The 12,160-nt window shown below is 50.0% G+C and overlaps 1 protein-coding gene across 4 annotated transcripts in view; it reads left to right on the plus strand.

The window, feature by feature from the left end:
* The window catches only part of RPS6KA2 (ribosomal protein S6 kinase, 90kDa, polypeptide 2), a 445,332-nt gene that overhangs the window by 381,440 nt on the left and 51,732 nt on the right, over nucleotides 1-12,160 (plus strand). For all 4 annotated transcript variants that reach the window (XM_011934953.1, XM_011934954.1, XM_011934955.1 and 1 more), the window contains one exon: nucleotides 6,759-6,823. In XM_011934953.1, coding sequence (XP_011790343.1) covers nucleotides 6,759-6,823 — 65 coding nt within the window. The remainder of the gene's footprint in view (nucleotides 1-6,758; nucleotides 6,824-12,160) is intronic.

Here is a 12,160-nt window from a genome sequence, read left to right on the forward strand (position 1 = left end):
GATCATGCCACTGCACACTAGCCTGGGTGACAGAGCAAGACTCTGTCTCAAAAAAAAAAAAAAAAACTGTATATATATATACACACACACACACACACACATAAAATCACAATCTTAAGGAATATAAGATGCTTGCTTGTCATGTCCAAAACATCTAGTGAGAGTTGAGGATTTTTCCTAAAGCCCTCCCTGTCTTATGAAGGGGCTATTTAAAGTGTGCCACTTGTTGCTTTCCATGAATGTTTTTGTGCTTTCGAATCAGCCGGTACCTGTACAGTTCTTCGTGATATTTCACGTCCTTACTATCTTCGAGGAGGTCTAGGCCATGTTTACCTCTCAAGTTAAAGTCAGCGCAGAGGCACACGTTTGGCAGCCCCCGTTGTTGGCGATGGGCGAGCGGTTTCCCAGCTTCCGGGTGAAGGGTGTGTTTGTCCCACTTTTCGTAAGTCGACCTGAAAAATCTCTACAGAACTAAAGTACATGCATCTCACCCAAGTAATTCCACCTCCAATAATATATCCTTCAAATACATTCACACAAGTGCACAGAGAGAGAGGAGAAGCTGAAACCCACATCACCCAGGGACAGTTCACTGAATTACCGTCGTCTACACAAGGGATACTGTATGAGTATCGAAAAGTGAGGTCGGCCGGGCGCGGTGGCTCAAGCCTGTAATCCCAGCACTTTGGGAGGCAGAGATGGACGGATCACGAGGTCAGGAGATCAAGACCACCCTGGCTAACACGGTGAAACCCCGTCTCTACTAAAAAATACAAAAAACTAGCCGGGCGAGGTGGCGGGCGTCTGTAGTCCCAGCTACTCAGGAGGCTGAGGCAGGAGAATGGTGTAAACCCAGGAGGCGGAGCTTGCAGTGAGCTGAGATCCGGCCACTGCACTCCAGCCTGGGCGACAGAGAGAGACTCCGTCTCAGAAAAAAAAAAAAAGAAAAGTGAGATCAGTCTGCATGCACTATCATGGAAGGATGTGTAAGTTATAAAAACAAAGTGTTAAGTAAAAGTAGCGCATTGCAGCACAGAACGTTCAGAATGATCCTGTTTGTGTTTTTAGAAGCAAGGGAGGTAGGCAAAGAAAACTTCTGCGAACACAGGCAAGCAGCTGTTACAGCGGGCGCTTCTCCCTGGAGGGACGGGCGGAAGGGGAGCTTTTCCTTTCACCTCGTTCATGCCAGTAGTTGGACTTTTTCTGCCAATGTGGATTATTTTTATGATTGAAACCCCAGTTTTTAAAAAGTTGTTTTAGGGAGAAACGTTCAATGCCAGAGACTTCTATGTGATGTGCTAGCACGTGCCCCGCCGTAGGCCACCCCCTAGCAGTTAGCTGCCACCTCGCTGTGGCTGGAGCCACCACCTGTCACCAGCATCACCTGCTGCCCCTTTCTCATGGCTCTTGGGCAGACGCTGGGTGCTTTCTTCAGGAGCGAACGTGAGTGGATGATAAGCAGTCTGGCCCATGCCTTCCCTCGCTCGTGGGCTAGGCTCTGGGGTCCCTTGAAGCCAAAATGTGGCCCTCGTGCTCATGAAATCTCTGATAGCAAACAGCAAGGCCACTCTGAGTGATTTGCAAATTCAGGAATTTCAAAGAATGGAATGAAAGAAGAGTGAGAAAGGGGCTCCGGGCCAGCACCCTCGGCACTGCACCCTGTAAGCATGGACCAAGGCAGCATCAGGAGTAAGCTCTGGGATGAAGCTCTGCAGAGACAGGCTCAGCAGGACATTCGGTCCCTCTGCGCTTGGCGCTGCTTCCGGCTGAGACGGGAGAGGCTGGCAGATGTGGGCGATGCTTCTGCTGAACAGGCTTTGTAGGGCTAAACCATGGGTGTAGTGTTTGCTGCTTCTCATTACTTAAGTGACTTCCGTTTCTGAGAGAAGTTTATACCATAGTGATGTCTAGAAACAGCTGTAAATGTATCCTGCGCTGAGAGCAGGAACTGCTGGGCTTTTCAGCACCGGTGTTCGTTATCTCCTGACTTTCCCCCGGACAGGAGGAGTTGCAGTGAGTATACAAGTTCCTGAGCCTACCTCCAAATCTTCCTTTTTTCCAAAGCGGACCGCTTTCTAGCTCATTCCTAATAAGCATCTGTAGCTTCTCCTAGAAACTGCTGAGATATTCTGAGACTCCCAGGGGAAAGTTTAAAGTGAGGGAAAGGTTAGAAAGGAATGTGAAGTGCTGATGAGCATAAAAAGAGCACAGCAAATCAACGCCCATCACCTAAGCCGGGCTTGCTGTCTTCACAGCACACCTGCTGCCCACAGCTCATGCACGGGCAGAGGGTTTTCCGCTGCTCTTGTTACTGTTTTCCTGTCCAGGACTGATCTCCAGATGATGTCTTTTTAATGACTTCAAATGTGGCCCATTCTGGTCCTCACCCCAGTTTCCGCTGGCATTGCCGGGACTGCCTGTCATAAGCCAGGCTTTGATGGTTGCTGAAGACCAGGCCGATAGTCCCACCCTCACCTGGAGCTGGTCAGCCCGAAACCAGCCCTAGGGAGCTGCGAGAGACCCATGCCCAGGGCCTGCCTGGAGATCTCACTCCTGCACCGCTCAACCCTGAGCCCCCAGCCTGTCCCTGACTCCCAACCGGCTGAGTCCTGTGAGACACCAGCGACTCTCTGACAAAGGGTGTAAACATGAAATAGATGAAATTTCAAATTGGCAAAGAAAAAAAAAAGATAAAAAACAACCTTTAAGCTAATAATGTATAGATAACCTGTAAGTGATGAAGAAGTTGAAAAGCAGACCTAGTATTTAAATCGATCATGGCAGTTGCCCCGGACAGTTATAGGCTGGACATGGTGGGCCAGTTAGGAGAAGCTTGCAGTATGTAATAAACCTCAGGAGGCAGCCGGTAAGCTTCTACTGAATGTTCCCAGAAGTGTCGGAGATGGGTTTCTGTGACGCTAAAACAACGAACATGAAAATATTGCAAAGGAGTCCCAAACCATGAATTAACCATCTCCCAAAGCTCTCTGTAGATATAAAGACACAATGCACAGATTTTTGGCAGATACGAAAACCCTTTGGGAATCACCTACTGAGAATTCAGAAGCCCCACAATGAAATGAATGGCTTACCTCGTGAAAAAGATGAAGTAGAAGAGCTGGATAGAATCGGTGCAATGAAAGAATAAATCATCCATACAGTGACTCATACCTATAATCCTAGCACTTTAGGAGACCCAGGCAGGTGGATCACTTGAGCTCAAGAGTTTGAGATCAGCCTAGGCAACATGGTGAGACCCCATCTCTACAAAAAATATAAAATATTACCCTGGTGTAGTGTCACATGCCTGTAGTCCCAGCTACTCAGGAGACTGAGCTGGGAGGATCACCTGAGCCCGGGAAATTGAGGCTGCAGTGAGTCGTGATCATGCCACTGCACACTAGCCTGGGTGACAGAATGAGTCCCCCCCCAAAAAATAAATAAATAAATAAATAAATCTTCTCACAGGCACTGCGCTGTGCTTTAAAACTAGTCATTGATGTGAGAGTTCCAACTGGTTGCAGAATTACACCCTTAACCAGAGCACAGCAATTGGAGACACAACCCAGATAAACACATTAGGTGGTGCCCCAATTTGGAGATAGACCACAAGCCATTTAAACAAACAAGATTAGGTGTTATTACTACAGAGAAGAAGTATGATTCTTGAATCTTCTGTTCCCCTGAACCTTGAACTCCTATTTACCCTGCATTAAAGAACTTAATGACGAATCCCTTAGCCTAACAGGAGGGAATTCCGGCCTTCTGTGTTTGCAGTTTCTGTCCCTGTTCTTGTCAGTGCTTCGTGATCTGGATGAGTGGCAGCAGCCCTCTAGAACCAAGGAAAACCTTCAGTGCGTGTCATCCGCATCCCATAACGAGTCAGCCATGATTCCAGCACCAGTCTGATACTTTCTGATTCTCCCTGCCCAGAACTCCACTCACTGTCGTTTGTCCCGTGTGTTCAGTGTAGATAAAAAAGGGGAGCTGAGTGCAAAGTCACCTATTTTAACGAAAATAATAAACCTGACTGCCCTGGGAGGGTTGACGCAGGTTTCAAAGCACTGAGTGCACAAATCCTCCTTCTATTTCATGTTTCTCCCCTATAATTGGAACACCTGTAATTTTTTAGTAATAACCAGAGTGTTATTCCCTGGTCGACTCTTTTTTCTGAGGCCTTAAAATACGAACATGGTGCAAAATCTTACTGCCTTAGGGGAAAGGAGGTAAAGATAGAAATGTGTTGATTTCAGTGATCCAGATAAACCCAGCACATACCAGTTACATAGTAGTTATACCAATACCTCTATTTCCTCTGCGCCTCACTTTCTAAAACTCCTGCAGACCATATTTGCAAATGATGAGTAAGAAGGAAATACAGCGGGTACAAAATGTGAAATAGATCCTCCAAAGAAGTACAGCCCACAAGTTGCCACAGCCCTGCATGTACCAGGGCCTCTGAACTGTTTGTTCCAGTCACCAGTCTTTTGACAGTCCTTCTGGCCATGCATCCAACAGTCACCAAACAAAAGAGTAGGGCAGAGGCACACTTCAGAGGAAGGTCTTCCTGTTAATCATCATGACCAGAAGGACTCTTCAACCTGGAGTTCTGGTCATCATCGAAGGAGGCCTGCACACAGGGTGGGCGCATGGGGAGAGCTCTTTGGAAGACTGACCCTCTGGAAATTTCATTACAGCAGCCATTGGTGCGCCTGCGAAGGCTCATGCCAGCTGCTGCGATTGCAAAGGCCTGGGATCAGATCCCTGGGCTCAGGATTTAGAGGAGAACAAAGGAGATAGACTGGGGAACCCGGGGAGGCCTCAACAGGGAGTCAGGGGAAAGACACTTCAGAAGGTCGGGCACCTCAGCTACATTTCAGAGATGTGCCTCCACACCTGGTACCTGTAACTCGTAACCTCTGGTCTGATTTTGAACAAGTTACCTGACCTGCGTCAGCCTCAGTTTTCTCGTCTGTAAAATGGGAACAGCGATTGTGCGTCGGATGACTGAGATGTCTGTGTGCTATGTCTGTCCTATGAGCCTGCGTCCTCATGGAAGGAGAAACTCCTGAATGTGCGCCCTTCCTCTAATTCCTTGTAGGTGGACTTGCACGTCAAAGTGTGAATAACACGAAACTGAGAGTGCTGTGAGAGTGCCTTCAGGGGCATTTAGTTTGTGGGTTCTTTCCTAGCACCACGGCCCTGGCCAAGCTTCCAGGGTAAGGGGACTGTCTCCGGACCATTGACCACCTAGAGGGGCTTTCCGAGACCACCACAGCTCCCGAGCCACCCCCACGTCACTGCCCAGAGTACGGAATGGAGGAGTAGGAGGGGTCAGGACACGGGCTAGGTCCAGCCCATGATGGCGCCATCTCCTGTGACTCGCGGTGACCTATGCCACCCCAGTCCAGCTTCACAGCAGGACAGGCCGGACCGCGCCTGTGCTGACCACAGCATCCCCAGGCAGCCCCGCTCTTCCCTTAACTACAGGAGTGAGAGCTGGACGTGAGGAGGGCTCCACAAAGGGGCATGAATGGCACAGGAGGCTCTGATTTGGAGGTGGGCCGTTAGGAGTTGGCAGCGGAAAGGAACACAGCTTGCGGAACAGAGGAGCCGGGCCCCAGGGATCAGACCCTCCCCAGACCTAGGCCCAGAGCTGGCAGGAATTCCCCAGCCACTGCCTCGGCTGCTGCTTCCAGCCAAGCCCGCCTCTTCTCAGACTCGTGACCCAGGAGGCGGGGCTCCTCTGCGGCCGTCCCGTCCTGGAGAAAACACAGAGTCCTAGAGCTTTATGACCTTTTGTTTTGAATGAAGAGACTTTGTGTTCAGAACAGTTTTAAGTTTACAGAAAAACTGAACAGAAACTGCAGCAAGTTTCCACAGACCACTCACTCCCTGCCCCACAGCGTTCCCTAACAGCAGTGCCTGCATGAATGGGTGCGCTGCTGCAGTCGATGATCTGAGCTACTGACTAAAGGCCTTGTCCATACTGGGCTCATTCTGAGGGACAGTGATGATTTCTGGCAAATGAGTAGACATGTATCCACCGTTAGAGAAACATGCTGCCCGAAAGGGCCCCCAGTGCTCCGCCCACTACTCCCTCCCTCTTTTCTGCCCCAGGGCCTTAGGATGTAAGCAACAAAGTAAGGCAGGAGGTTAGGTAGAAATAACGGAACAAAGCAGAGATATTTGTAAGTAGCCTCCAGGTAAAAACAGTCACCTCCCAGAGCAGGCTCAGGGGTGGCCAGGTGTGGGCAGGAGGCTGGGCTCCGCCTTCTTCCGGGACTCAGTCCTGTCAACCCCTTTCATTTCCTGGAATTCTTCCCTCCCTAGTTAATCCCTGAGGCAGCTTTGCCAGCTCTGCTCTGTGCCTTCCACTCCAGCCTCCTGGGAGGTCCACCTGGTGCTCACACTTGCAGGCACCTCAAGCTCCTGGGCGTGACAGGGGGGTGCCAGGCAGCCCTCACATGTAGCAGGCAGCACCTGGCTGGCCTGTCCCATGCCTCTCTTTACTATCTCTTTCGCCCACCCCAACCCCAGGCCACTTCTGCCTCACAAGCCCTCGGAGGTGAATCTTGGCTTTCTGAGCTGGGGACATCGGCAGGTGTGCAGGTGCCCTGGGCAGGAGTGAGCGGCCTATGGGGTCCTTCCCATGGCCCTGCCTCTGCACACCCCCACCCCCCACACTGCTGCATTGGAAACTGTCAGAGAACCCCATCTTGGATTTGTTCTGATGATCACCTCTTGTGTTGTGACAGGTGCTGGCATTGATGGAGTGGAGGAAATGAAGCGCCATCCCTTCTTTGTGACCATAGACTGGAACGTAAGTTGCATGCCACGGTCCCCATCTGCACACGCATGACACGGAAGTGGGTGGAGGGGAACATGTGGCTTGGTGCAAAGGGTCCTCAGTGTCCAGGTCACAAGTAGGTCGGAGGTGAATGCAGATAAGCCACCTGCGGGCAGGGAGCTCCCAGGACCTTGCTGAGTGGGCTGGCAACTTGGGAGGCACCGACGTGTGAGTGCCCCTCCCTCCAGCTCGAGGCCTGAAGTCCCCTCAGCTTTCCTCCTACTCTCCTCTGCCCATCAAAGTCGATGTTTCTGTCCTCTGTCGAAGTTTCTGTCGTCCCTGCACCCACTCCCCGGCCTCGCGAAGCCCCACACGTTCCTGATTGCTCCAGGAGCGATTGTCTTCTAACCCCAAGGGCGAGCAGGCAAAAGTCCTGATGAGCTGCTCAACCAGGACCTTTTAGTGCTGGGGCTCTGGGCAGGCCCAGATTCGATACTGCATTTTCCATCGTTCGTCAGGCTGATGGCCACGTGGAAGTCACATAAAAAACAAAACAAACAAACAAAAAAGTGTCGAGTTGTTAGAATAAACTGGAGCTTCTGTTAGTGGAGTTACTAGTAAAGCCGCCATTTCCGGTTCTCTGGGCCAGGCTGGACATTGTCTAAGAAGTTCTCGTATCTCACTTTTCACCAAGCTACAAATGTCAATTGCCTATTTCTGCCAAGACACCAACTCCAAGTGGTGAAGCTGTCAGCGTCTGATGTATCGCCCACGCAGGGAATTCTCGCAGCTAAAACTCGGAGGCTCTTCTTTCCATCTGAGGAAGGCAATGCCTCCTTTCCTATCAGTTGCTTTCAGTTCTTTCCTTTGGGTTAACACAAAAACAATTATGTTGGGATTTTCTTTTCCTGACCTAACAAATTAACCTCAAAGGATTTTAATGGAATACTTCTTAAGATGTAAATGCCCTCTATGGTATAGAGTTTATTATCTGCTTTCCCTTTCCTCTCTCTTCTTTATGTCCTCATGGAGTCTGGGGCCTCCACACATTTCATGAAGAGGTGCCCCTGTGGCTGACAGGTGGGCCCCACCTGCAGCCCCAGACCTCTCCTCTGGGAATGTGTAATACCAGTGCTGGATGAAACCAGCCGACTCTCCTCTTCCTTCAGCCTGAGCCCCAGCAAAGCACTCAAGCTGGGAAAGAGTGATAACTTTTTAAAACCTGGTTTGACAGTTCTGATTAAAGAACTTTTGTAAGATTAGACTTCTTTTCAAAAATAAGATTAGAGAGATGCATGCAAACTTTCAGGACATCTGTGCCTCCCAACCAGGACCTCCAAGAAATGAAAACCAAGGCCTCCCTTTGGAATCTCTTACTTAGCTTCCCTGAAAATTTAGGCTTATCAGAAGCTCAGGCTGTGCTCACCTCACAGACAGACACCTAAGGTCACTGTTAGTCGACTCTGCGTTGGAATATATTTTCTATGGAGACTTCACCTTACATGGCATTTAGATCTCAGACAAGCCTGTTTCGTGGAGAATGGACCTGGGTGTTAGCCTGTGGATGGTTAGCACAGCACCATGCCCAGAACCCCGACGCCTGCCCCTCAGGGGGTCACAGCATGTTGCATCCCCTCCCCCACCTGCCAGTGGTCAAGGTGGGACCACATAGCTCCTCCCTGCATGATCTGCTTCTCCATTTACCCACCCCTTTCTGCTGGGCATCCCAATCTCAGGCACTTTCCAGGGCTGGGGATAGAGCCATGGATGGAACAAAGTCCTGCTTCCGTGGGGCTTGTGATGACTTGGCAGAGAAAGGCGGTGGACAGATGGGTCTGCACATGTCACAGGAGGACACTGTGCTGACGAGGAGGATGCAGCTGGGGACAGATGGAAAAGCACAGGAAAGTGGTCGGGACAGCCACGCGTCACCCCTCCCATCCTCGTGGAGCCTCCTTCCCATGCCTCCATGGAACAGGCTCCCCACCAGCACTGGCTCCAGCTGGTCTGGCTTTCCAGGCCCCTCGTGCCCAAGTCCCCCAAGGGCTCACTTGTCTCCACCTTCCAGTCTTCCATTCAGTATCGTCTTTTGAGACCTGTCCTGCAGCTCTTCCAAACTGTAGATCCTCTTCCAGCACCCCTGCCCCCTGGCCTTGCTCTGTTTTCGTATCCCTTACCACTTCCTGACTTGCCTCATAATACGTGTGTTTCTGATGTTTATTATTATTTCCTGTCTCCTGCCACTAGAATGTAAGCTGCAAGATCAGGAATCTGTGGCTTAGAGATGTAACCCACGGCTCTAAAACGGGGCCTGGCTCAAAGGAGGCACTTGATGAATCCCTAGTGAGTGAGTGAATGTGTGAGTGAATGAGTCAGTGAGTGAGTGAATGAATAAGTGAGGGAAAGAGGGAGTAAATGAGTGAGTGAATGAGTAAGGGAGTGAGTGAGTTAATGAGTGAGGGAGTGAGGGAGTGAGTTAATGAGTCAGTGAATAAGTGAGTAAATGACTGAGGGAGTGAGTGAATGAGTAAGGGAGTGAGTGAGTGAGGGAGGGAGTGAATGAGTGAATGAGTGAGTTGAGTGAGTGAATGAGTGAGTGAGTGAATTAATGAGTGAGTGAATGAGTGGGGGAGTGAATGCATGAGGGAGTGAATGAGTAAGGGAGGGAGAGAGTGAGTTAATGGGAGGGAGTGAATGAGTGAATGAGTGAGTTGAGTGAGTGAATGAGTGAGTGAGTGAATTAATGAGTGAGTGAATGAGTGGGGGAGTGAATGCATGAGGGAGTGAATGAGTAAGGGAGGGAGAGAGTGAGTTAATGAGTGAGTGACTGAATTAATGAGTGAGTGAATGAGTGGGGGAGTGAATGAATGAGGGAGTGAATGAGGGAGGGAGGGAGTTAATGAGTGAGTGAATGAGTAAGGGAGTGAGTGAATGAGTAAGGGAGTGAGTGAATGAGTGAGGGAGTGAGTGAATGAGTTAGTGAATGAGTGAGGGAGTGAGTGAATGAGTGAGGGAATGAGTGAATGAGCAAATGAATGAGTGAATGAGTCAGTGTGTCAGTGAATAAGTGAGTGAATGAGTCAGTGACTGAGTCAGTGAGTGAATCAGTGAATGAATGAGTGAGACTCTCAAGACAGGAGTCACAGCTGTCAAGGGAGACTTGCCCCTCCATTTCCTCGCTCTCACACTCTAGTCCTTCCTCCAAAGACGATGCCTGGGAGAATGGAGAACCAGGATTGCTGGGCTAGAGGGAGAGCTGCAGGTGGGCAGGGCAGCAGCCTGGGATGGGAGACCCTGAGGGCTGCAGTTGGGAGGAAAGAGAAGTCTCTCCACACCGAACCCCCAGGTGACACAGTCCAACACAGAGGACTCAGCCAAGAGTGGAGCCACTCCGAAGTATGCATGGCCCAGAAGGGCTTACACACTTGCTAAGACCACCTTGTGAGATGCCTGGAATTTTAACAATACGATGGATTTGGAAAACTATGAAAAATTAGATTAATGTGCATTGCAGAATGCTGAGGTCCAGCGAGCTCTGAGCAGAAGCCGCCTTTTTCCTGTGGCAATAAGAGCCTTCTCTACACAGTGCCTCTGCTCGGGGTGCTCTGGTCTCCCTGTGGTTGGAGAGCCAACACAGCCCAAGAAGGTGGCATTTCTGCATCATTTCAAAGTAATCAGACTAGAATCAGGGCTGAGATGTTCCTTTTGTTGCTCTTAGCACTTAATTTGATTTTATTTTGGCTTTGTTTTGGTTTTGAGAGAGGTCCTTATGATTGATCAGAACCAGACGTGTTTACTTCATGTCTGTCCTTGCCAGAGGAAGGCAGGCAGCAGTGCTAGAGGAATGGCAGGCTCTCATTCTGCCCAGTGCCCTGAACCCACACAGCCTGTGAGTGGCAGAGGAGCTCAGAAACATCACTTCTGCATTAATTCATGCATTTGACGAATAACGCTTGCTGCTCACCATGGTCGTGCACCAGCAAAGTGTCCGTGTCCGTGACGTAACAGTTGGAAGGCAGAGCCCTGTCCTCCAGCTGCGCACAGACTGAGGAGTCTGCTGTCCCATAACGCCATCATCCACCAGTGGAAGAGGTGCATGCACAGTGAAAGTGGCCAGCAGAAAGAGAAATGATGCCTGAAAGAGGGCACGTGGAATTAACCAGCGGTGGGGCAGAAGGAGAAGGAGGATGCTCCCAACAAAGATGTGTGGGCATGAAAACTGTGTTCAGGACCACAATGGTCTTAGAAGCTGTCAGGATCAGGGCGAGTCCAGTGGTCCCCCCATCTCAGCTGATCCTCTCTCATGAGTCGAGTCTGCCCGTGTGTTCTTCTGTGTCTGCGGCCCCAGCAGCAGCCCATGTGTCTTCATGGCTAACCTCAAACCCAGATAACACATCCAGGCGAGCCATCATCCCATTCTTCAGAAAGCGGGGGCTAAAATGCAAGATGTTTAAAGGTATTTATTTAAGAGGTGATTTTACTTCGTGATGTATTTTTCCAGATGTGCCCATTCTGGTTTTCAGCGGCTCAGATAGCTGAAAACCACAGTTCAGCCTCATTTGCAGGAACTGTTAACACCAAAAGCCGTTCGCTCTGCAATGCAGACACTCTGTAACGACGGATGGGAAGACATTTCCTAACCACTAGATTTCTGCCTGGGTACTTCACCCAAGGGCTTGCCTCAGGATCCAACTGGGAAAATATAAGGATATTTATTTTGCTTTCTGCTGCCGTCTGTGACCTGATACTGCCAGCAGATCTTTTAATTTTATTTTTTTTTAAGTAAACACCTGTCATCCCACTACTGTCCCCAGGGTCTTCAGTGGTCTGCTGGAGCAGGACCATCTGCTGACAGTAAGTGTGGAAACAGTGGAGGTGTGGGCTGCTGCCTTTTAATTTAGCTTCAGAGATGAGCAAGTGAATGTCTACACGGGAGCCATCACTTCTGAAGGCCAGCTCTGCTTGACGAGCTGAGTAAGAAGCCACGAGTTAATGATCAACCACAAACCTCTGCAGAGGACACGGCGGAGGCCAGCGATAGAAGCTGTGTTGGTTTTTCCCCCATGGCTGAAGCATGCTGAGAACACAGAATTAGCACGAACCCAAAAAAAGCTTCGTAAAAGTTAATCACTGCAGACAGCACAAGCCAGTATGAGGATGGCTCCCAGCCCAGCCCGGCGTCCCTTGCAGGGGGACCTAGGGAACCACAAATATTTTTACAGGCAGCGAATGATGATGCTGGAGACATATAGTCATCCGGGAGAGGGACATCTTTTTTTCTGGAACTCTGTCCAGAGCCTAGACCCCTAGTGTCACACTGACCCTTATTATCACTGTTATTGGTTATTAATGATCAATACTAGTAACTCA

Source organism: Colobus angolensis, unplaced genomic scaffold, assembly GCF_000951035.1.
Source record: "Colobus angolensis palliatus isolate OR3802 unplaced genomic scaffold, Cang.pa_1.0 Scaffold14, whole genome shotgun sequence".
In the NCBI taxonomy this organism is placed as follows: Eukaryota; Metazoa; Chordata; class Mammalia; order Primates; family Cercopithecidae; genus Colobus; species Colobus angolensis.